The sequence below is a fragment of the Cheilinus undulatus genome, linkage group 6, assembly GCF_018320785.1.
Source record: "Cheilinus undulatus linkage group 6, ASM1832078v1, whole genome shotgun sequence".
NCBI lineage: Eukaryota > Metazoa > Chordata > Actinopteri > Labriformes > Labridae > Cheilinus > Cheilinus undulatus.
Genome location: NC_054870.1, coordinates 6,721,586 through 6,746,341, shown reverse-complemented (window position 1 = coordinate 6,746,341; position 24,756 = coordinate 6,721,586). Strand labels below are relative to the sequence as shown.

The 24,756-nt window shown below is 39.1% G+C and overlaps 3 protein-coding genes across 8 annotated transcripts in view; 1 reads left to right on the top strand and 2 right to left on the bottom strand.

The window, feature by feature from the left end:
- Positions 1–4,803, bottom strand: part of pygb (phosphorylase, glycogen; brain) — a 41,776-nt gene extending 36,973 nt beyond the window's left edge. The window contains exons 1-3 of the mRNA XM_041789035.1: positions 4,376–4,803; positions 1,449–1,550; positions 1,159–1,237 (exon numbers count right to left, since the gene is read on the bottom strand). Of these exons, the coding sequence (XP_041644969.1) occupies positions 1,159–1,237; positions 1,449–1,550; positions 4,376–4,618 (424 nt within the window). The 5' untranslated portion in view covers positions 4,619–4,803. The remainder of the gene's footprint in view (positions 1–1,158; positions 1,238–1,448; positions 1,551–4,375) is intronic.
- A 2,502-nt stretch (positions 4,804–7,305) lies between these two features.
- LOC121511288 (barrier-to-autointegration factor-like protein) lies at positions 7,306–9,335 on the top strand. Of its 6 annotated transcripts, none has more exons than XM_041789901.1 (4): positions 7,306–7,398; positions 7,519–7,585; positions 8,696–8,825; positions 8,956–9,335. In XM_041789901.1, the coding sequence occupies exons 3-4, from the start codon at positions 8,700–8,702 to the stop codon at positions 9,100–9,102; spliced, it is 273 nt and encodes a 90-aa protein (XP_041645835.1). In that variant the 5' UTR covers positions 7,306–7,398; positions 7,519–7,585; positions 8,696–8,699; the 3' UTR covers positions 9,103–9,335. The 6 variants fall into 6 exon arrangements, with proteins under 6 accessions (XP_041645835.1, XP_041645834.1, XP_041645830.1 ...); XM_041789900.1 differs by having other exon boundaries at positions 7,519–7,596; positions 8,699–8,825; XM_041789896.1 differs by having other exon boundaries at positions 7,519–7,596.
- Positions 9,336–11,578: 2,243 nt separating this feature from the next.
- entpd6 (ectonucleoside triphosphate diphosphohydrolase 6) overlaps positions 11,579–24,756 on the bottom strand; it is a 32,140-nt gene continuing 18,962 nt past the window's right edge. Inside the window, exons 7-14 of the mRNA XM_041789717.1 lie at positions 24,521–24,609; positions 21,527–21,606; positions 21,357–21,421; positions 18,727–18,828; positions 18,500–18,640; positions 18,081–18,137; positions 16,423–16,535; positions 11,579–16,332 (exon numbers count right to left, since the gene is read on the bottom strand). Of these exons, the coding sequence (XP_041645651.1) occupies positions 16,249–16,332; positions 16,423–16,535; positions 18,081–18,137; positions 18,500–18,640; positions 18,727–18,828; positions 21,357–21,421; positions 21,527–21,606; positions 24,521–24,609 (731 nt within the window). The 3' untranslated portion in view covers positions 11,579–16,248. The remainder of the gene's footprint in view (positions 16,333–16,422; positions 16,536–18,080; positions 18,138–18,499; positions 18,641–18,726; positions 18,829–21,356; positions 21,422–21,526; positions 21,607–24,520; positions 24,610–24,756) is intronic.

Genomic DNA, 24,756 nt, shown 5'->3' with positions numbered 1-24,756 from the left:
CTCTATCCAGTAAATTGTAAATATGTTACAGGAAGCAACATGGCAAAAACTGTGTAAGCAAAAACTATATACGCATTCCTGTGTGGTGATACAGTAAAATCAAACTTGTATTTTATGTTTTCCAATGATAACCACTAAATTCCAGTATTTTTCTCAAGAGAGCTACTTATTTATCTCCTTTCTTTCTGTTACAAAGCTAAGCGAACCAGGATATTCCTGGATAGATTACCAAATTTCCATGCTATTTTAGAAAAATGCAGTAAAATAAAATTTGTGCGTGTCTGTCCTTTTGTAATAAAGTGCCTTTGAATATTTTTGCCAAGTTCTGTATCTTGTTTAATTATGTTTTGATTTGTCTGGGGTCTAAAAGAAGAAAAAAAATCATTAAATAAATTGTAGTAGTTGGAAACTTTTAAAAATTTGGGTTGCGATTTTACTTAAGAGGGTAGTTGTGGCTCCTGATGCCTGACCAGTTGAAACCACTGCTTTAATGTTAATAACACATTCTAATCTTGCCTTTGACAATGATATCCTTTAAAGTTTATAAAACATTCCATCCTTGTTTTTGTAGAAAATGCTTTTCAAGCCTTATAAAACATTCTAACCTTGCATTTAAAGATGATATACAAAAAAATCTGGCCTTGCCTTTGAAGATGATGTCATCCTTTAATTTTTAGAAAACATTCTAACCTTGCCTTTGAAGATGATATCATCCTTTTAAGTTTGTAACACATTTTTTCCTTGCCTTTGAAGATGTTTTAAAGGCTTATAAAACATTCTGTCCTTGCCTAATAACATGAAGTCACAGCACCACCTCCTGGCCTGGCATGGATACTACAGGTTTGTTTTTGTGGATCTGCATGCACGGCTGTTTTAAGCAAATGTTGTCATCTGAATGCTGAATTTTTTTGAAACTGAAAATAAAAAAAATCTTAGTGTTTCATGTGGATCATTTCTGTGTAAATGTTTCCTACAGTTGATGACTTCAGCATGCATCATTTCCTTTTTCTTACACCATCTCTAAGAGTTCGATTTTTTTTTTTTTTTCATATTTTTGTACACTGAAGCTGAATAGTGACCATAGCATTTTTGTTCACTTTTATGGATCTGTATGCATGGATGCTGTTATCAAAACAGTTAGTGAGCTGTTTTGTTTACCTGCCAGCCGCCCCAGTCCTCCATTACCCAGACCGGCATCCTCCTCGATCTCCTCCAGCTCCTCCATGTCCAAACCCAGCTACACAAACAGACACAGTTATCACCAAGGTTACGGGGGTTTGTTTCCACTTCCTGGTTGTAGTGAAACTAAGATGAAGTTAAATGATCAGATATAAATCTTTATGTCTGACGCCCAATACGACGTCCTCGTCTGATCCTCTGCTGATAGAGCCAGGTTATAAAGGTGTAGTAGTCTGACGTGTCTGTTAGCCTCAGGTGTGCACCGTTACCTGGTAGATGGCCTCGTCACAGGCGTTCTGCAGGCCAAGGTTGATCATGGTGTTCTGCAATGTTCGTCCCATGTAGAACTCTAGAGACAGGTAATAAACTCTCTGTGGAGAAATATCAAGGAGGGTTCAGATATCAGACATCCAACAGTGACAACAATTCAATCAACACAACAGATAGGGGTTTGATACCGGACCGTCCAATCATCTTAGATCAACAGTCCAGACCTGTGCCATATGGCCTCAAATTTCGATAACTGTATTTTTCTTGTCCTTCACAGAAACTGTTTTATATAACAGCTTTAAGCGAGGAAACAGATTTAAATTCGTATTCAGCTGCTACAACCCTCATCTCTATAAAGTTTAATTTCTCTCCTGCTGAGGTTATGTCAAACTGCTTTTGACTACACCACATTTTCTGATATGGGCCCTTCACAATAAAAGCACAGGAGAAAAATAACAATTATGGACATTTATTGTGTAGAACTTGTGAAAATAGTGTGTTTATTTTTGTTTTAACATAACTTTAGCAGTGGAACAGACAAGTTTATGCAGCTAGAGTTCACAGCTGCCTTTCTGCACGAATTTAACACCACAGCCAGCTTCTCTGACTGATCGTGGACTTGAAACAAGAGAGTTATCAGTTAAAACACACCTTTAAACAGGTGTTAAAGCCATTATAAGCTTAATCACTGCAGCGCTGGGCTAAGGATAAACCGAGTCAATCCATTGCAGCTCAAAGCTTAAAGCCTGACAGAGACACTCTGCAGAGTGAGCACGCTCGCTGTGTGTTGCTGTTACTACAGACATAAAACTTGGAGAGGAAAGAGCATGTTTACTGTACATTACTTACAACAGCATGAAAGGTTGATGTCTGGTCTGTTATCTGGCTGCTCTTTAGTGAAACACACTGTTGGTTTGACTTAAAAAGAGCTGTTGTCTACCCCATGTCTCATGGTAGCATCAGTAATGGCACCTGTGTGCTCTACAACACAACACCTGTTTAAACCAGTGATGACATTGTTGCTACTAAAAATCAGGAATTATTCGCTATAGGAACGGCGAGCAGAGAGAAAAGGAAATAAAGAGGAAACAGAACACATCAGTTTGTGTCTTCACAAACCTGCAGAAGCTGCAGAACAGGAAGTGGTTTTAGTCAAATTTAGCTCTGATAAGGAAGCAGAATGTGGACCTTCAGGAAGTAAACTTAACCTGATTTCAAACTAAAGTATATGAAGTTTCCTTATACAGTGCTTAACAAATTTATTAGACCACCTGTCATATTTGTCTCAAAGACCATCCAGCATCATGAAGTGCTTTAATGCGGACTCTTTCATTTTCACTGAGCTCTCCATGTTTTACCATTTTGAACAGGAATGAAGGATTTCAAACTGAATTCACCTTTTTAAACCCAAATTTGAGCCGGCTCACTGGGCATTCAACCACTAAAACTAATTTTTCTGTTCAGGAATGCAAGTAAATAACTCTAATTTGACATATTAATCAAGAATTATTAATGTGGTTTACTATATTTTCAGTTTTTTGTCAATCAGTAAATTTGAAAATTCATGGATAACAATAGTAATCATATTTAACATTAAAAATATCATTGGGTTAAAGAGCTTCTACATATTGGTGTATTAACCATTGCAGACACATAGAAAAATGATTTTGGTTTTACCAGTTTTCACCAGTGCTGTTAATTTAGGGCAGCTGTGGCATAAACCTTACTTTGGGTGGTGGTCTAATAAATTTGTTAAGCACTGTATATCCTGACAAACCATCCTGTGTTCAGAGTCTGCAGCTCTGACCACACCAAAAAAGATGCTTAAGAAGATTTAGTTCCCTCACTATGGTTCTTTTTTGGTTAAATGGGGGCCTCATGTCAGTGTTTGAATGGGGCCTCCACGTTTCTAAAACCTACCCTGGTAGGAAGCCAAACCTGTGATTGAAAATGAAACACTACTAATTTCCCAACCCTATCGTAAACCATTTTTAACTCAGCTTTAGGACTTAGAGTGATTTTTGTGTCTGAATCAGTATCAACATGAACTTTATTGGCCTCTAACCCTGATAAAAACACAAACATGGATGTTAAAGACCACCGCAATAAATTTGTCTTTTATTCAGTGTTTTGTTGTTTCTCTTGTCCCTCTCCTCTTCCCGCTTTTCTCCACCCCTACCTTTCCTTCTAGCCTTTTCTAACCCCAGTGCAGCTTTGGCAGAGAGCTGTCAATATAAGTCTGGTCTACTCGACAGTCCTGCCCTATGGTTAGGGAACCTTTTGTTGCCACCGTAAAGGGGTACTGTGCTGCTAGTGCTGTGCTCCTGGTGATTAATGCTGGTCTTTATTATAATAGGGTATGGTCTTTATTGTAATATTAATGAGTAGTGCTTGTCCATTATAACATGGAAAAGTCCTTAATATAATATCAATTATTAATGAGTGTGGGTATAGAGTATAGTCCTTATTATAATACTAATGATTAACACCAGTCTAATATAGGGTAAAGTCTTTATTATCATATTAACAATCAACTCTTGTCTATTGTAATAGGGAAGAGTCCTTATTATAATATTGACATTTAATGCTGGTCTATTATAATAGGCCACATCAGAGAGTACAGTCTAGACCTGCCCTCTTTGTAAAGTGTCTTTAGATAACCTTAGCTAATGTGAACTGGTGGTTCTGAGATTGGTTGACAAAAACGGGAAATGTTGCCCAGCCCTAGTCTGACCCTGGTGCGCCCTCCTTTTGGTTTAACTACAGGAAGTAAAGTCTAAACCTGTTTAACTGGAGATATTAACAGTTTCAGGGTCAGCAGGGTTTATTCCCGCGGTTAAAGGAATCTGTTCCCCCTCCCACCACTCATAAATAGCTTTAATGATGCGTCTCCTTTGAGGGATCCGACCGAGTCTCCTCTGCCTACCTTTGGGTCCTTCTCGTAATAGTACTGCTGGGTCCGGATCCACCGGCCTACCAGGTGGTCCCGGACAGTGTGAGCCAAGGCGAAGTAATAGTCCCGGGGCGTGGCGACGTTCCGATCCTTGACCAGGGTGAAGTGAAGGTGTCGGTTAAAGGTGGTCTTGATCTCAGCCACGTCCCCGAGACCGGCGATCCCGCGGACACTGATCTGCCTCCTCCGCTCTTGGTCCGTTAGGGGCTTCGACATGGTTCAGCACAGACAGCCGGGACGAGGAGCACGGAGCGGGGGGACAGGAGGACGAGGAGAGTCTACGGAGAGAGAACACCTTTCCAGGTAGGAGGAAAACAACACAGAGACACGCCCACCGACCAACTCTGACAGCATGAAGAGGAGGGGAGGCGTGTCCAAATGAAGCCCGTCTATTAGGGAGAAGACGTCTCACTCTGGTATGGAGGCCCAAAACTGACACTGAAAAATGAAAACTATGAACGTTCGTATTTAAAAAAAAAAAAAAAAAACTTAAATAAGAATTATGAGAGTAGAATTATAATTATTAGATAGGAAATTTTAATATTGAGATGATGAATTATAGTACATTCTGACATTTTATCTAACTAGTTCCCATCTCATTAGTATGAACTATCTGATAACCTCAACTTTTTGAACTCCTAATTTTGAGTAATCTGATTATTTTTTTACTTAAATTTCATAGTTTTGACTTTCATCCTTAGTTATGATTACTAGTTTCAAAATTTCCACTTCTGATCTCATAAATTTGAATTTTTCATTCATATTTTAAATTTTTGTCTCATAATTTGAATTATGACCTTATATCTCATTATTTGGACTTTTTAACCTAATTGTTAAAATTCTAATGTCATAATTTTTACCTTTATCTCATAGCTGTGAATTCTGACTTACTCATTCATCAATTTGACTCTTTAAATTATTATTTCGATTTCCTTAACCATAGTTTTGACTTTTAACTCATTATTTCAACCTTTTCCTATAATTGGTACTTACTGTCTCATTATATTGACTCTTCAACTTGTATTTCTTTTTACTTTTTAACTCATAATTTTAGACATGTCAAGCTGTACAGTAACAGTTTAATCTTGTTTATTGTTAGGGTACAAATCATCAGACTGTTTACCAAAAAACACTGGCTGAAAAAGCAAAATAAGATTACTATTCATTCATTTAAAAGGACATATATTTAAAAGAAATGGTGTAGATTATGGCCAACACATTCTTCATTCCAAATTATAATTCCAAAAGATAGAAAAAAACATTGGGGGAAAAACATGCCTTTGACCCTTTCAGACAGATTAGAATAAAATGGGAATAAAAAAGTAAAAAAAAAAACAAAAAAAAAAAACAGGATATTTGTTTGCTGTTTGTTGTTTACAAAAAAATAAATAAAATATTTAAAAAACAGTTTTTTTCATTTCACTGTTTTTAAGTTCTGATCAAAAAAGGAGGATCAAAGAATGGAAGTGTGGTGATGTAACATTCTTTTTTTCTTTTATTTTTAAAATATTGCAGGTGTTGTGAGGAAGAGTTTTCTTTCATCTTCCCTGTTTGATCAGAACACAAAAACAATAAGAAGGAATAAAATTTCCACTGATTAAAAGTGTCTTTTTTTCAATGTTTTTTTTTCTGCTTTTAAACAGTGATTGGGAAACAGTTTGTTTCCTGATTTTGGATTACTCATTTCAAATTAAAATTCTGGTCACTGTAAACTACACTGACTAAATAGCTGATGTCACACTTTAGAAATTTGATCATGAATGTACAGGTTTAAGGGATCTTCTAGAAGTACCTCCATCATAGGGTGATGGTAATGGGGGTCCTTTAAACAGTCTGGTTGTCGGGGGCCCTGGTGTAAAAGCTTACAAAACAAAAGTAATTGAAGTTCTGAATATTTATATGAAAGCTGTCAAGATTAAAATCAAGTTATAGGTCCACTATTATTACAGTAATTAAGGCATATCAGTGTCTCCCTGTAGCCACAGTTATGTAAACTAAGTATAACACAGCTCCTTAATGTCTCATTTTACTTAAAAAAAAAAAAAAAAAAAACTCTTATAGGCAGCTCAGTGGACAAGTCAGAAGTCATCTGAACCTTTTTAATGTTCTCTTAATTAATCCATCCATAACAAGTTCCTTTTTTTGTTAAGTTCATGTTAAAATCTTTGATTTACCAATAAAGCAGCTCTGCATCTTAACAGGTCAATTATCCTTAGTTAAGACAGAAGAAGAACCAAAAATGACACAAAGAGGGTCTGAAATGCGATATAAAGGGTGCGATTAATCACAAAAACAAATATTCTGAGATCACTCCTGATTAAAATGTTAATCTTTTGGCAGCCCTGAATATTCTTTGATGAAGAAAACATAAACAGATCTGCTATAAAGTGGTAAAATGAATTAAAAATATCTTCAACAGTCTAACTAGAAGGCTCAAGCTGAAAACTAAAGAGGGGAGTAATCTCAGAGTTTTACACAGCGACCCATCTTTCTTGGCACTTGGATTGTAGATGTGTCAAAATGAGCAGGTAGACACACACACTTCACTAATTCCCTGTTATTTCTAATGATAACTTTAAACACTGAGATAGTTTCCGGTTCCTGAGACGGTTCTGGGCCCTCTGAGAGAGTCAGTCGTGGAAATGGTTCAGAAGCTTATATGTGGGTGGAACCGTTTAAGGAAAAAATATGGATGAATCAACAAACAAACAAATATAAAAACAATTAATGAATTAATGATAAAGAAAGTTTAAAAATTAACACGTGGTAAATTTGCACATTAAATAGTTTCATGTTTTGGATTTTATTTTCCTCTCCGAGTGAACCTTCTGCAGCAAACACCATCCAGTGAGCTGTTTACGTCATGACGTCATTGATAGCGCTCACGCAGTGTGACACGTACTTCCGGGTTTCAGAATAAAGCGCCCGTACAGAGGGAGAAAAAAAGTTTAGTGGTGGGTCCTTGGAGAAGTTTTCTGGTGTGTTTCTGGGCCCAGGTGAGCCAGACCGGCCCGGGCCGCTAACCCCGGTGTGTTCGTTTATTTCTAAAGCTTTTACTGAACGTTTTTCCCGCCGTTTGTCCCAGTGTGGTTAACTTTGACCTGATGTCCCCACAGTCTCAGCCTCTGCCCGTCTGGAGCCTCCGGATCCCCCGCACGTGAACCAGGCGTCCACCTACAGCAGGTAGAAACCAGGTGAGGGCTCCCTGTGCTGACCCGGGTTAATCTGTGGTCAAACTGTGTCCAGTTTAGTCAGCAGGCTGTACTCCACAGTTACTGGTACCGCTGGTTTGACAGGTTTCAGTGTGAGAAACCAGCAGCAGCTGCTAGGATCCTCTCTGGTTGTTTGTTTGTTTGTCTGTTTGTTTTAAAACACTAGATTACTGACAGGTAGTACTGGCTGAAAATTAGCTTAAAATCCAGCTGGCCTTTTTAGTAAACGTCTATATGAGAGTTTAAAGTAACTCAAGAAATCAATGATTGAGATAGGCCAGCCTTAAAAATGTGGAGGCTCTGGGCAACAAACAACATGTAGCCCCTCACCATTTATCCAAAATGAATAATATAGAGTGAACCTAATCTTCTGGATCATCTCTTTTCAGCTCCCAAATCCAGAGAACTACAGGACAGACCCACATGATAAATCAAACTCCTCAAATAGCCAACAGTCTTTAATCAACTCTTAGAAAAGCAAATTTTCCAACAGTCTTTTGCATATGTTGACTGATCTTAGTTGACACCTTTTTTGAGGTGGGTGTAACTGGCAACAAGCAAGGGTTGCCAACTTTGGCCTCTCTTGGTAAAATAGGAGGGAGAAAAAAAACCTCAAAATCTCCAACTTCACCACCATTCTGTCCTCTGCCTTTGAAGATGATGTCATCAGAGCCTCTAAAACATTTCATCCTTGACTTTGAAGATCTCATCAAAGTTTATAAAACATTCTGTCTTTGACTTGAAGATGTTGTCATCAAAGCCTATAAAACATTCAGTCTTTGACTCGGAAGATATTGGCATCAAGCATATAAACAATTCCGTCTTTGACTTTGAGATATTGTCATCAAATCTTATAAACAATTCCATCTTTGACTTGATGATACTGTCATCAAAGTTTATAAAACATTCCATCTTTGACTTGAAGATATTGTCATCAAAGTTTATAAAACATTCCGTCTTTGACTTGAAGATATTGTCATCAAAGCTTATAAAACATTCCGTCTTTGACAAGCTGGGATTGCTGGAATCATCTTAGGTTAGGTTTTCTCTAACTCCTGGTTTTGGTCTGTCTGATCCACAGCAGGATGTCGACCACATCTCAGAAACACCGGGATTTTGTTGGTGAGCCGATGGGAGAGAAACCTGTGACGGCGCTGTCAGGGATTGGAGAAGTTCTCGGGGGGAAGCTGGATGAGCAGGGCTTTGATAAGGTGAGTGAAACCTTGACATGTTTGTAATAGCTTGGTTAGGCTGCCAAAAAACAGAAAAGGTCTGAATGTTAATCTTTTAATAAATAAAAAGTCTGTAATAACTGAGATCATCTCTTTGGTCCTGGTGCAGGCCTACGTGGTTCTGGGTCAGTTCCTGCTGCTGAAGAAGGACACGGAGATGTTCACCGAGTGGCTCAAAGACGCCTCAGGAGCCAATTCCAGACAGGCTGGCTCCTGTGCTCAATGTTTAAAGGAGTGGTGTGATGCCTTCCTCTGAGACCCCCCCTCCTTACCTGGTATTTGTCGCACCCATTTCTTCCACTCTTGCTCGCTTTCTGCTTCTGGATCTACAATCAGAGCTGGCGACTGCTGCTGTTCAGGTGTTTTCAGGTCAATCCTCCGCCTCTTTCCTGTGGGGCTGCCGTGATGTCAAAACGCTACAGGTGTTGGGTTGTTTAACGGGCTCATTTCATTGGCTAAAGTTTACACCATTAAAGCTTTAAGTCCAAATCATTGGCTGTTTTTTTTTTTCTTTTCTCCATCTGACACTTTTAACCCAGGAACACCAGATAGTCTGATCCACATCGTGGCACCGTGGCATCATGGGAAATGGAGTTCTGTGAAAAAGTATTGTCCTCCTTCCTGATTTCTTATGTTTTGCATATTTGTGACACTTTAACCTGAGTAATACAAAAATCAGTTTTTTAATGCTTTTATCTTTTAAGGGAAAAAACATCCAAACCCACCCGGTCCTATGTGAAAGTCATTGCCCCCTAAATCTGATAACTGGTTGTTCCATCCTTGGCAGCATCAGCTGTAAGCAAGTGTTTGTGATAATAAGCAATGAGTCGTTCATATCACTGTGGATGAATTTGCTGAATTGTTTTAGAAGAGGAGGACAACTAAACTGGTTAGGAGGGATCTTTTCCAGGTTGTAGGGGAATTCCTTCACAGTATCTGAACTACAAAAATATGTTGGCAACATCCAGTAAAGTCAGTGGAACTCAAATTACAGGCAAATGCCTGCACTCATTATGAGTTGCAAATATACAATGACAATATCCAGAAAGGTGTGACTATTCAAAATGTAGGCAATTTTCTGTACCCTTTCTGGATGGCATGGATGTGTTGGCAATGTTTGGAAAACTCTGTGTCACCCAATCTGCGGAGCGGAGCAGGAGAGCTTGTTGCCAGGTAAGAAGGGAATTCCTTTTGGGTATCTGAACTGCACAAATATGTTGGCAACAGCGAAAAAGGTCAGTGGAACTCAAATTGCAGGCAAATTCACATACCCTTTATCAATTGCACAAAGATGTTGGCAACATTTAGAAATCTAGGTGTCACTCATTTTTTTCCTTCCTGTTGAATCATGAACACTGACCTTAACTGTGTCAAGTGAGGCCTGCAGGTCTTTAGATGTTGTTCTGGGTTCTTTTGTGACCTCCTGGATGTCCATGGGGTTTTGAGTCATTTTGATAGGCTGGCCACAGCTGTGAAGGTTCACTACACTTACATGTACGAACAATCTTTCACTCATGTTTACTTTCACTGGAAAACTTTTGCTCCATCTTAAATGATAGACAATGTGAGTCCATGGAACAGTGCTTGTATTTTCAAGTTGTTATTGTGATTCCTACTCCTGCACTTTAAATGTGATCTAGCTCTAATTCTTAATTATTGTTTGTTTTAACGTTGTTTTTTTTTTCTCTCTCTCTCTAGAATTTGTATAATTTATTATGATGTGTGCTGCTGACCTCTTGGCCATGTCACCCTTGTAAAAGACATCTCAATCTCAGTGGGTCTTTATCTTTTTATATAAAGGTTAAATAAAATAAATAAAACTTTTCTTTGTTGGTCATTTTTGGAAAAGTGTGTGGAAATGGCAAGGACTTTACCAGTTCCACCCACTTTTCCAAAAGTTGCCAACTTATGGCCTATGGTTTGGCAAAAATGGAGGGAAAAGCTTCACCAACATTCCATCCTTGCCTTTGAAAATTACATCATCAAAGTTTTCAAATTATTCCATCCATACCTTTAAGGATCTTTTGATGTTGTTCTGGGTTCTCAACCTCCTGGATGAGTTGTCGATGCGCTCTTGGAGTCATTTTGGTAGACTGGTCACTCCTGAGAAGGTTCACCACTGTTCAGTTTTTCCCTTTTGTGGGTAATGGCTGTCAGTGTGGTTTGCTGGAGACCCAAAGCCTTAGAGATGTCTCTAAACCTTTCCAGACTGATCGATGTCAGTGACTTTGTTTCTCATCTGTTCTTGAATTTCTGTAGGTGGTGCCATGATCTGTTGCTTTTTAAGATCTTTTAGCCTACTTCACTTTGTCAGGCAGGTTCTATTTAAGGGGGTTCGGGACTCCACAGGTCTGGGTATAAAAGATGTGGTTAATTCATGATTTAACAAGGGGGGTAATGACTTTTTCACATTGGGCCAGGTAGGTTTGGGTGGCTTTTGTCCCTTAATAAATGAAATTATCATTTAGAAACTGACTTGTATTTACTCAGGTTATCTTATTTCTGATAATAAAAATAGTTTGATGATCTGAAACATTTAAGTGCGACAAATGTGTAAAAAATAAGAAATCAGAAGAGGAAAAATACCTTTTCACTGAACTGTATTTCACATCCATTTGGACTAGACACCATAGACAAACCATTCAAAATAAAACCAAACTCAGGAGTGTTTGAAAAACCAACAAGAATCTGTTTTAGAAAGTTCATAAACACATTCATGTTTCTTTATTCAGACTTCGTACTGATCACAGAGAAAAATGTACAAACAGGAGATCCTTCAGAGTAGAAAACAATCCATGTCGCTGTCGATACAAAAACATCATGAGGTCGGATATGAAGATGTGAGGTTATAAACTTCAAACATGAAGCAGTAAATGTGTTCATCTTCACTATTTCACTGTGTTAATGTCAGCTTAAATCTAAACAGTAGTTTCAGACCAAAGATTCACACCAGACGGTGAGTTGGTGAGCCGATCTGTAACATCCTGAGATCCTGTCAGTTCACACTGCTGACAGAGGGACAGAATATGTACTGTGCTTTATTTTCCATCTCCTCTTTTCATGCCTGTGTTTCAGCCATGTTTAACTCAGTGTAGGATATGAATAAGGACAGATGATGTAGTTTCAGTTCTGCTTTTGTCAGAAACATAAAAAAAGAGACTCTGGGCTGTCTGAGGGTGCCTCAACAGAATCTTTAGAGGGCTTATGTTGATTTACGCTCCGAGCTCCAGGCCAGGAGTGTCCTATCAGCCACTCATATCTGAGAAAAGCTGAGCCCCTCTAAACACACAAGTTTTATGTTATTGTTAAAAATTAACACAGATTTTAATTTTTTTATCAATTAAACCAAGAAAAACGGTTTACATGTGCTGAAGTGTTAGAATCAGTCTGCCCCAGGGGGGTCCTAGACCCTGGACTAGGACCTAAAGGCTTTATGGCCTGTGCTGCTGGGCGAGCTCAGCCATGATGGCTGATAAAATACAGACTGTCGCCGACGTACCAGCAACTCTGGGAAGATTACAGTGAGCTTTCTTCTGATTTGTGAGGATAGAATTAATGATTAAAATTGCCAGGACAAACTGCACAGTGGCATTTAGACCTGCTGGCTTCCTGTCTGGGCTCTGAGGTGCAGATTGACTGTTGAATCACAACGTGCCTTAAAATCAGCTGCTGCTGCTGACTGACTTGGCTTGAACCTTTGGTCTGACCTAGAGAGGATTTAAATCCCTTTCCTCCATCCGACAGAAACATCAGCCTGTCTGGTATCATGTGATCACAGTAAATCATAAATTTGACAAAAACAAAAATCAAAACAGAAAAACTAATAGTAAAACCAAAACATCTAGGGGAACTGCTGGAAAAAAAAGAACCCTTACACAATGTTTTAGAATAAGATAAACCCCTCAGAGATGAACAGGTGATACCCAATAACCAGCCCTTATCGGTTCACCAGAGGAGGAACAAATGCACAAAGAGAGAGTAAATATGTCTCCATTTAGGTTAAATATTCCTAAAAGTCTCTGAGTTTCTTTCTAAGAGGATAGCGATGAGAAAGTAAACCTCTGAGTGAAACAGTTCAGATTTATGGCACAAACATTCGAGTACAAAACTCAATGTAAAAGACAACTGTCAACCTTCATCATAAAAAATAAAAGGGTTTAAATACAGGAGGACAACAGTAGTGATGCTGAGGGGCAGACTGGTCATGACCAGGACTGTCAAGGTTAACGCCATCAGACCTGTGTCCATAGACTGCAAGTTTTAATGCTGACAGCATCTTTTTTAAATAGATCTGCATGCTTTAAATTTTTCTTCATTCAAGAAATCTCAGTTAAAAGTGTTAAATCAGGCGTGGGGAACTTTGGTTACTGTGAGTCCAAGTCATTTTATTCCCTCTGCCAGAGGTACAAATAATTATAAATGTGGGAAAACTCACAGTTTAACAATAAAAATTACTCATAATTTCACAAAAGGAAAATGTGTTGCTTTCAGCATGCTAATTCAGACAGTAATGCTTAATTTAATCAGATATACACAGGACTGAGGCCAATTTAAACTGTTTTTGCAATGCAAAAGAACATAAGTGTTGACATTAGTGTGTTTTACTTGTATATTTAGGTTTTTGATACAAAGGCATTTAAAGGTGCAGTGTGTAAAATTGGGTAACATTAGCAACATCAAATAGTCAGTTTGTAGACTGGGATACTCACTTCTGATGGGTAAAAAGAGTTTCTGTTATTTGTCCCTTCCGTGGTACTGTAGAAACATGCAAAATGCTAATATCCAAGATGGCAGACTCTATTAAAGGGAACCTTCTCTATGAATGAATAAAAGGCTTTTTTTTTTAGTAAAACAAAAACAAATAAATAAAAAGTTTACCAAGTTTGTTCCGCTGAATGCTACAAGGCTGAATATTATGCACACTGCACCTTTAATGGTTCATAGAAAACTTATTTCATCAAATATTACAGCTGATCTATCTTTAATTTCTTGTAAAGTACTAAAAATATATGCCACTTATCAAATATATTTATAGAAATATTTCTGTTTTGTGGCTGATCTAATCATACTTTCTTCCAGTATCTTGATATCTGAAAAAGACTTGGCGGTCACACTGAGTAAGGGGGGGGGGGGCACATGTGGCCCCCAGGCCCCCAGCTGCTTACCATTGTGTCAAATGAATCTTGGTGTTTACCAGCTGTAGACCAGGAAACTTCACCCTCCACAAGACAAGTCAAACTAGTTTCTCTGCTGCCATTGTTGTAGACAAAACTTGTTTCACAAGTCCCGCCCCTTCACAATTTTGATTGGTCAGCTAAGGAAGCTGAAAATACTGGACTACACTGGTGTATTATCAAGAGCAGTCAGTGGACACAGGCCTCTTATCTTGATTGGACAAAGATCTCAAATTAACACATTTTTTTTAAACCGCATTAATCATGTGATATTTTATCTTTCTAAGCTTCCGGAGCACTTGTTTAAACCAGTGGTTCTCAACTAGTCCAGCAGGACCTACCAGCTCCTTAACTACAAACTATGACCCAAATTTCTTAAATACATATTTCAATCATAACCGACTGTTTTTAATGAACAACGGGACTGTCTGGACTGAAGTGGAACAAAAAATGAAAGAGATGGAAGCATACCCTTCAAAATAAAAGCACATCACAGACTATTTCTGTATATATTTTGCCAGGCACACTGAAAAAAGTCTTTTGGGTCCAGACCCACCAGTTGAGAACCAAGGGTTTATAAATAATCAAATCCAACGTCAATATAACAACCTTCTGAAATACATCTTCATTCACTAATCAATACACCAGGAACTATCTATCATACATAAATATGGACTGAAACCATTGGTTTTAACTGAATAATAACCACATTTAAAATGTCCTCATCACTGTGATTAATCACGAAAACTATAAAAATTCAGAAATTAATTGCGGTTCATAGCGCCATATTTCACGGCCCTGATCATAAACCAGTAGCGTTCAGCCATCGGAGGTCAACCGTTTGTCTCGGAGTGTCCCATGAGGTTGGTTTGTTAAAAAAAAAAAAGACTGAAATGTGACAATAATCATCCTTCATAGCTTAGATATGAACCAAACTGGCGTCAGGTTTACCCAAGAGTTTATGAGGCTGTGGTGAATCTGATTGGCTGGTCAGCTGTGATGTCATATTCAAGCCTGACAAAGTGAAGGAATCAGAGGTCTACTTCACATGATGGCAGGTATTCATGAAAACAGAAGTTTACCATAACCAAAACATCCACATGAAAACACTAAAAACCATTATGATCGGTCAAAACCTGCCTCTGCAGCAGGAGTCCGTTCATCACAGCAGCAGTGACATCATCTTCAAAGGAAAGGATGGAATAATTTAGAAGCTTTGATGGCATCATCTTTTTAAAGCCTTTAAAGGCATCAAAGAATGACAACATGTTTCTAAAGCTTCTAAAAGAAATCAAAGGATGACATCATCATTCTGAAGCTTCTAAAGACATCAAAGGATGACACCATCTTTCTGAAGCTTCTAAAGACATCAAAGGACGACACCATCTTTCTGAAGCTTCTAAAGACATCAAAGGATGACATCTTTAAATGCTAGGATGGAATGTTGATGAAGCTGGGAATTTCCCTCCATAAATGCCAAATAGCAGGCCATAGTTGGCCACTTTTGGAAAAGTGGGTGAAACTGGTGAGGAGCTTTTCACCAGTACTACTCACTTTTCCAAAAGCTGCCAACAACGGAGAGTCAATCTAAGAGATATTGTTGGATTAGCTGTTTTCTAATACTGATAGGGAGAGATGAAGAATGCTGAATTTTTTTGGAACTTGTCTGTTTTGTTTTTGAAGAAGGATGTTCATCAACATTGTGGTAGAAAAATGGTTAGTGTGCTATGTAAAAACGCCATCTGGTTGTATACAAAAGGACAGAATGCTGTTTTCAAAAATACCCCCCTTGATGTGGATTAGGCCTCAGTGTGAAATTGTCATAGGTATCATGTGATGGAGAAGAAATGAGAAACAGGAGTTTCCTCTTAGGATGACTGTTGTAAATGCCCCTTTGAGTGCCGGGTATCTGACTCACACGTTAGCGACGTTAGCAACAACGCTAACATGTTCACTTTCAGGTTAAAACCAGAAACCCAACACCAGGTTACAGTCATTCATCTTCATTCCTTCTCATTCTAGATCAGGAATCTCTTCTGGTTTGGCTTGATAGTGACATCACCAGGGACCAGTCAATAGCAACAGCCATTCAGCAGCTGCATGTCAGACCCCCCATGGGGTTTGAGAGCTGGAGGTTTCTGGTGCTGATGAGGTCACGATGAATCTGAGGATCTCCCCAGACAAAACAGGATATTGGTGCTGTGGTGAGGCTTTTCACAGTAAAATCCTCAGTGTCCCTTCAATGACTGGATGTAATGAAAAGTGGCCCCCAGAGCCCAGCTGGTCTCCACCTCATTGATGGTCCGGGCCAACTGCAGCACACAGACACACACACAGATGTCAGAGGGATTTAACATGTTAATGAGGTCTACCTGGTGGTCAAGACCAGCTAACGGTCTCACCTTGAACTGTTTGTGCAGGGGGAAGCCAAGCTCCTGCAGTAGGACAGAGATGTAGACCAGGTCCAGACAGAGGAAGGGGCTCTGTGGAGGGTTGAGGGACAGACTGCTGCACACTGGAACAACACCATGGATCAAAGATTACATTTCATAGAATAATTCCAGGAAATGAAGAATAGGAAGTCCTGTTCACGGCAGAGTTTAAAACAATAATCACATGTATTAACATGGTCAAACAGCTTTACTCCACTGTTAGGGCTCACCCTTTTTTCTACAGACAAAATAGTGCAATATCATCTTCACAGGGTGGTTGTATCAGTGGGTATTTGGTGTGGAAGTGAAGTAGAGAGTGGCTAAAGTTAGCAACTAGCTCTACTTGCCTTCGCTCCTCTTTGCAGATTGACATGCTGGTCACTCATCACTGTGGCTGAGTGGTTGTACACAAGTATAACAGTCTACATACAAATTTTTTTTCACTTTCTAGTACCAAACACCCCATGCCAAGAAGTTTCTCGAATTTACATCCAGCAGAGAGCTGGATGAGAACTCTGGTAGGAAGGCAGGGGCCATTAACTGAAGCTATAGCACCTACTGGTGGTGGGAGGCTTTGCTACAGTTTTCAAAGACAATTTTACCAGGATTTAAGGCCAGTATTAAAAAAATCTAGATAAATAATTAAACCCACTCATGCCAGCTAATTTGGTATCGAAATTTAGCCATTTTTTCTAGCTAACTGTGCAAATCCCTAAAACCTGGTTGTTAAATGTAACTTGTGAATAAATGAAATCCTAAAAATAGAAAAGGAGCTGTATTCTCTCTGACTCCTGAAGGAATAGTGAACCATCTGACAAACAATATTCAGAGATAGCTTCAGATCTACCTGTCTACCTGTTTCACAAAGTGAACCATCAGTCCTCAGTTCTGTCTTTTAAAACACATGTTCCCACAACGAAGTCTTTATCATGTATATCAAAAAAGATGGGTCCACTGAATAACATGTTTTGATATCCTTTTTTTTCAAATTAAGGGAAGAAATTCTGAGTCAAGCCAGAATTTTTAAGACTGAAATAAAATTTTGGGCTGAAGTCAGATGCTTGAGATAAAAACCAGAATTCTAATATCAAAGTCTGAATTTTGAGATCAAAGTCAGAATTATGAGATAAAAGTAGGAATTCTGAACTCAAAGTCAGAATTCTAAGATCAAAGTCAGAAAACGAAGATCAAAGTCAAAAATCTGAGTTTAAAGTAAGATTTCCAAGATTAAATTTAGAAGTCTGAGATCAGAATCAGAATCATGAGATCAAAGTCAGAATTCTGGCTTATTTTAAGTAACCATAACCCTTCTGTTCATTTAAACCAAGATTATTAGTGGTTTATTAATTGAACTATACACTAATAAACCACACATCCCAGCCTGCACACACATTATAAAGAAAAGCAGAGGGAAAACTCTCAATAATGTTGTTATACAGTCTCTCATGTAGCATGAATGTTTAATGATTTTCACCTTATTAGTGTCTTAATGAATAAAAACTAAAGAAGAGTGCAGAGACATTAATACTGAGCTGATAACTGTGAAGTCCAGTCTACATGATGACCCTGATCCACAATGATACTGATGTGCAGTTAACAGTGCTGACAGCCAGATGGCTCCCTCTCACCTCTTTTGGCTGAGTTGATGTAATCAGAAACTCGAATGGTTCCTCCCTTCTTCTCTTCTGCACATACAAAGCAGATTATTCACAATGTTTGAATGTTTGAGTCCATGCAGACAGAGAAGCATCAAGCCTTACACATCCTGGAGGTCTATATTAAATATTCTGCTGAAAAGGACAGGATGTGACCTCAGACTGATGACTGACTGATGAATCTGATGAAAAAATAAGCTCTTTTGGATTTACAAACCTGTTAAACATGTGAAGTTATTTTGCCCTGTCACCCAGCAACAGACAGTGGTATCGATAAGGACTCAAGATCAATAACGAGTATTAATAATATTACTGATCTCTGTCCCTAACCATGGCAAACAATCAGATCTGTTAAAGCATTAGGACTAAATGATGTAGCATCAGTGTCCTACCGATGATGCCCAGGTCAACGGCCCGGTCGTAGTAGTAGGAGAAGGCGTAGAAGTCCATGTCAGCCTTCTCATATGCCTTCATCACCTTCTTGTATAAAACCTTCTCAACTTTGTTTAGACACGCCTTGTAAACAGGCTCCCCTGAAACAAAAACACATAGCCACGAGGTCACTCCTGATGCATGATGGGTAATACAACAACAAATCAAATCACTGCATTGACCTTACCTGCTTTCTGTCCCTTCACAGTGTACACAATGTCAGCGTGCTCCCAACTGCCCGAGTACTCTGGAGCAAGGCATGGGCTGACCAGCTCTGTGCTGCCCCCTACTGCTCAGAGACACAAAAACAGATCATATTTAAAGACCGACACCTCAGAGTCCTTTATTCCGATACAAACCTCTGCATATGGATTTAGCAGTCCTATTAATCAGTTAGAGTCCAGAGCTTCACATTTTAGCACAAGTTAATAAAATTCTACATGTGACATATTTTTGTTACCTAATTTAAACTTTTTTTTTTTTTTTTTTTTTTTTGAGAAATTCTTCCACCAGGGGGGCTCTAAACCAAAACAACATAATATGATATGTAAAGACCAGCACTGCTTATCTGTTTACTTCTTGTTTTGAAATGAGGACTCTGTCTCCCTGGATTGCTTCAGCCTTCCCCAGATCTGTGCCTGTCAACAATCCTGTCTCTGAGCTCTGCAAGCAGTTTCTTTGACCTCATGGCTTGGTTTTTGCCCTGATATGCATTGTCAGATGTGAGGCCTTCTATAGAGAGTTGTGCTTTTCCAAATCATGTCAAATCAATCTAATTTACTACAGGTGGACTCCAATTAAGGTGTAGAAACATCTCAGCAAAGATTTAGAGAAATAGGAGGAACGTGGGCTAAACTTACATTGCTGTTGTAATGGGTCTGAATACCTGTTTGATTTTTAATACTTTTTTTTAAATCAAAAATTCTGTGTTCCCTTTGTTATGATGGGTTACTGAGTGTAGATTAATGAGAATAATAATTCATTTTTGAGAGTTGACTACAACTCTTCTTGGTCACATATGTTGGGAATCAGCCATATGGACAACAAGACTCAGGGCTAGTAGACTTGCAGAGGGCTGTATTAGTAGTTTTGGAGGAAACTATTCAAACAAAGAGTCATAAAGATTGACGGAATCATCTTCCCAGTATGCTTTGCAGCATGTCCCTCTCCTCTCAGAGAGGAGACTCTGCACAGGGTCCACAGGTAATAAAACCCACTGTGACCCCCGCTTAAGGCCACTCTACCGCCATCATTGTGTTCTCTGTTTTAGCTCAAGTTTAGCATAGTGAGTAATCCGCCGTTGTGTACGAGTTCTTTCCTTCCTTCAATGTCATGTGGACAGGAGTACTGCAGAAAGCCCAAAGGTATCCGAAGAAGGACACACAACTCATTTCCCGCCTCAGAAAGACGATACAAGCCCTGCTCTCATCCTAAAGCTGATTCTTGACGCCACAACACTTTTTTTAAAGATTTTTTTTAAAGATTTTTTTGGGCCTTTTCATGCCTTCATTAGATAGGGGGAGACAGTGGATAGACTGAAACAGGGAAGAGAGTGGGGAGGGAATGCAGTAGACAGGCTGCAGGCCGGATTCGACCCCAGGCCGCCTGCATACATGGGTAGCGCCTTAAACCATTTGACCATCTGCGCTCCCACCACAACACTTTTACCTTGCTGGAATAGTAGAAGGAACATTAATGGACTGACCTCTGCTCACTTGTTGATCTGTTGGACATCAGACTAATCACACACTGTGATCACAAGTAAGAGGCCTTGATTGAAAGCTGCATTTGCTTTCTTGTTGCTTCGGCTTCTGCATATGTGATTTACTTTGCTGTGTCCATTTATGTCCAGTACAGTGCCTTCGGTTGTAGCTGAGAGCTAAAGTTTCAATCTCCATCTTTAAAACCACAGTATAGCCACATGTAATTTAGCCATATTGTCTTCTTTGTTCTACTCAGCCATCTTCTTTCTGTCTTTCTCTTCTATTCTAGGTTTAAAGAGAAGTTGTCTGTGATTATTGTGCACAAATACTAATTCGCTGGTTGAGAGGGTCAGTGTATGATTTCCCACCTTCTATTTTTTCAAATGCTATTTATTTTTTCAAATTTTTAAAAAATAATTTTACTTAAATAGAAATACTGCTCCTTCTTTGGTGTTGTTCTCTCTTTTCATGGCGGTGCCCCTTCAATTATTAATTTCTGTTACTTGTTTTAATTAGTCATATTATGATGATACTATAATAATAACAAGAATTAATATTATCAATATTTCAATGATAACCGAAATCTAGCATTAAAACTCAAACATATCCTTGCATACTGTGTCAAGTCCTCATGAATCTAGCCCATACCACCTCTTCAAGTAAATTCTGACAGTGCTTCAGTAAGGTATGCTTGCATTCACTGAACAAATGAAACTAGACTTTGGGGTCGAGTGCAACCAGCCTTGGGGCCTTCCACTGACTGAACTATATATATTCTAAAACTCTGTCCAATGTTTGTACATTAAGACTGACTGGCAGTTAGATGAATGGACGGATTGACAGTTAGGCAGGCAGCAGCACGGGCAATGAGATGGATGGACAGACGGGTGGGTAGGACAAGAGATGGATGCACAGACATTGAGGCAGGCAGCAGGATGTATCTGTGCTGCAGCTTCTTACAGCAGCTAAATCACAGCAACAGCTGGCAGGCAAGGAATTAATCTTGCTGTGTGTTATTAAAAGATTAGATAATGGCTTATTTATCTCAGAGGACGAGCTTGATGGAGGGAGGGGGATGTAAAAGGCAGAGATGAAAGCAAAGAGAAAAACGTACACGGGGAGGCTTCAACTCCTCCTAAGACGGCGAGTCGAGCTGACATCAGACCCAGACCCAGGTAGCTGCAGAAAGAAAACAAATGGGTTATCAGGATATCAACAGAAATCAGTACTGGGATCAATTTAAAAAGACTGGAACGTACAAAAGCTGATGAACAGTGTACATACCTGTGAGTGTAGACCGTATGCGTGACGTTGAACATCTGGAAGGACCTGATGAAGTCGAAGGGTGAGGTCTGAATGGTTTTCTGTTCAGACAAACAGAGATATGTCAACATTAGCAAAGTCAACTAACTCCATTAGCTGTTAGGAGGAAACTCCCTTATTACTGCTACTAAAGACATGAGAAAGTCAGTGGCATTGATAATGTCTGGACACCCATAAAACAACACAGGGAATAGGACTGAGAATCTCCAATGCTGAACTTCGTTTAAAGAAGGTTAAAAATGGGATTATATGGGAAGTCACTAAAAATACATTTAAAAAACATTTTGGTCAGAATAGTTCATGTCTATTTGTTTTTTTTTTTTTAGAACTGTCTAAATTGGTTATTAGTTGTCTTGCTTGTTTCAGAGCAAGGACAGAATGTTTTACAGGCTTTAAAATGGTGAAAGCACCAAAAGCAGAGGATGGAATGTTTAAAAAGCTTTAAAGGATGACATTGCCAAAAGTAGAGAACAGAATTTTGATGAAGCTGGAAATATTGGGGGCTTTTGCCCTCGATTTTTGCCACATAGTAGGCCATAGTTGACAATTTTCAAAGAAGTGTTTGGAACTAGGGAGGAACGCAACATCGACCCAGTGGACAAAATGACAACTGGACATAAGTGAGCTGGAATATGCAGGATTTAGTTTGAATTGAAGTGGTGCTCCCATCAAAAAGAGGCTGAGCCTATCAAAACTGAGAGAGGATCATGGTAGTTGACATTCTGGTAGTTGTTTTATGTTTAAGGCTTCATTCAAAATGTTTGGGGCTCACAATGGGGGCCCTAAAGTGTTTAGCGGTCTAGGAAACCACCTATACCTGATGGTACGGTTGGAAATTTTGCTGATGTTTAAGGCTGATAAATGATTTATACTATTGATATGTGCAGCTGATAATACTGTTATCATGTCAATCGTGTTGTTCCTCCGTACATTTGAGATTCTTCTTCTCATATATGACACAATGTAGAGTAAAAAATAAAGACCCGTCCCTTTAGGCTGGCTACAGGCCTGCTGTCCACTCACATCAGTAGATTTATTAGCTAAATAGTATACCAGCGTGCCCTTTACCAGCATCTTTGTAACAACATGAGGGTAAAAAGCTGTCCTTAGTTGGCAACTTTCGGAAAAGTGGTTGGAACTGGTGAGGAGCGAAGGGTGCCAACTATGGCCTATTTTTTGGCAAAAAGGAGGAAAAAGGGACCCAACATACAGAGCTTCACTTACATTCCATCCTCTGCCTTTGGTGATATCATCCTTTTAAACCTTTGACAGGCTTTAGAAAGATAATGTCATCTTTTTACGCTTACAAAACATTCCATTCCTGCCTTTAAAGATGATGTCTTCAAAGTAAATGAAACATTCCATCCTTGGCTTTTAAGATGATGTCATCAAAGTTTATGAAACATTCCATCCCTGCTTTTAAAGTTTACGTCTTCAAAGTTCATGAAACATTTCATCCTTGTCTTTAAAGATGATGTCATCAGAGTTCATAAAACACTGTCCCCTGCCTTTGCAGATGACATCATCAGAGCTTATAAAATATTCCATCCCTGCCTTTAGGGCGATGTAATCAGAGCTTATGAAACATTAGAAATTTCATAAAACTTTCCATACTTTTGTTGACTATCCTTTGTTGGTAACTTCTGGAAAATTGCGTGGATCTGGCAAGGCCATCATACCTTGCCAGTTCCACCCACTTTTACAAAAAATGCTTACAATTACCTACAATTTAGTAAATACAGGCCCCCACCATCCCTGGCTTCACCAACATTCCATCCCCTGATGTTATCTTTGAAGACCTTAATAGGCTTTGTCATCCTTTAAAGTACACTGATATATGTGTATATGTACAGCAGATACATATGGGCAGAAATTTTCATACATGGGATATGATAAATGAACCTTTCTAGCTTATATCTGCCAATACCAATGTTATGCCAATAATACTGTGCTTCCCTAATAGAGATCCTTTCAAAATAGCAACTCTTCTTTCAAGCCAACATAATGAGGTCAAAATAATTCTTACGCTAAAAAAGCTTGTTACATTAATGATTAAATTCATTTAGACTACCATGAGTGTTCAATGAGGACTCTATCTCTGATTAGGTTGATTTGGAGATGATGGGAAATGTTTCAATTCAACCTTTTACTACTGATTTATTCATCCGCATTTAGATGTAATTTAAGTTGATCAAGATTGTCTTTAGTTTACAGCTGTCCTACACATTTAGTACACTCTGTTCTCCATAAATAATGCATGTTGTCAGTTATCAGTCACATGACCTACTGGGTTATCTGGGTTTCACCTGGCTCTACTGGACTTAGTTATGGAGAGCTGGTTTTATTTAGAGCTGCTCACTGTGAAGCTGCTGTCTCTCCTGAGTAAGTGAATCTTAAGTGTTGACTTTGAGGAATAAGAGTCAGTAAGTCTAAAGACGTCAGCCTTTAATCTACAACCTCCTCTACATCCCTCCCATCCCAGTTTAAACCCCTCACTCGAATTGTTAAAGGATGCAGAGGATCTGAGTCACAGAGGAGGAATCGAGGAAAGATGGGAAGGAGGCATAAGAACTGACAACAGAAAGGAGAGAAAAGTCAGAAAATAAATGAAGACGTAGCAGCAGAAAGAAGGAAGAAAAAGCAGGAAAAGAAGAGAATCTTTGCAGCGTTGTGATGACGTGTTGAACTGCTCTTCAATCCTTCATGTACACAGCCTGACCTACATAAACCCCCCTCCTTTTCTCCCTTTCTGCCCCCTCCTGATGTGAGGGTGTTTATTTGGGATTAGCGGGGCATTTACAGATTAAAGCCTCTAAGATGGGGCCATCCTGGTAGTTTGACAGATTCGCCTTCGTTATGACCACCAGAGAGGCAGAGAGTCTTCCTCTCTCCACCAATCCTTTTATAAACTCCCCACTCCCTCTCCCAGCTCTGTCTTTGTCAATCCCCCCTCACCTCATCCTGAGGGCTGAAGGTGATCTGAGTCGAGCCGCCTCCCAGATCCAGCATCCCCACCGTGGGTGAGTCAGCACCATGAAGATCACCTGTAGAGGAAAAGACAGGGAGAAAGAGAGAGGACGGGGGAGGGTGGACAAGACAAAAACCAAACCGATTAGATCAAAACAGCGAGCTGTGGTATAATCCAATAACAGGTAATCATCATTTCTCATCCACATTAATCTGATTTTTAG

What these genes read in the sequence shown, in the direction of transcription:
- LOC121511288 (XM_041789901.1), top strand. Translation starts at nt 8,700, where the DNA reads ATGTCGACCACATCTCAGAAACACCGGGATTTTGTTGGTGAGCCGATG. An exon ending in ATGAGCAGGGCTTTGATAAG is followed by an intron (nt 8,826 to 8,955) that starts GTGAGTGAAACC and finishes GTCCTGGTGCAG; the next exon opens with GCCTACGTGGTTCTGGGTCA.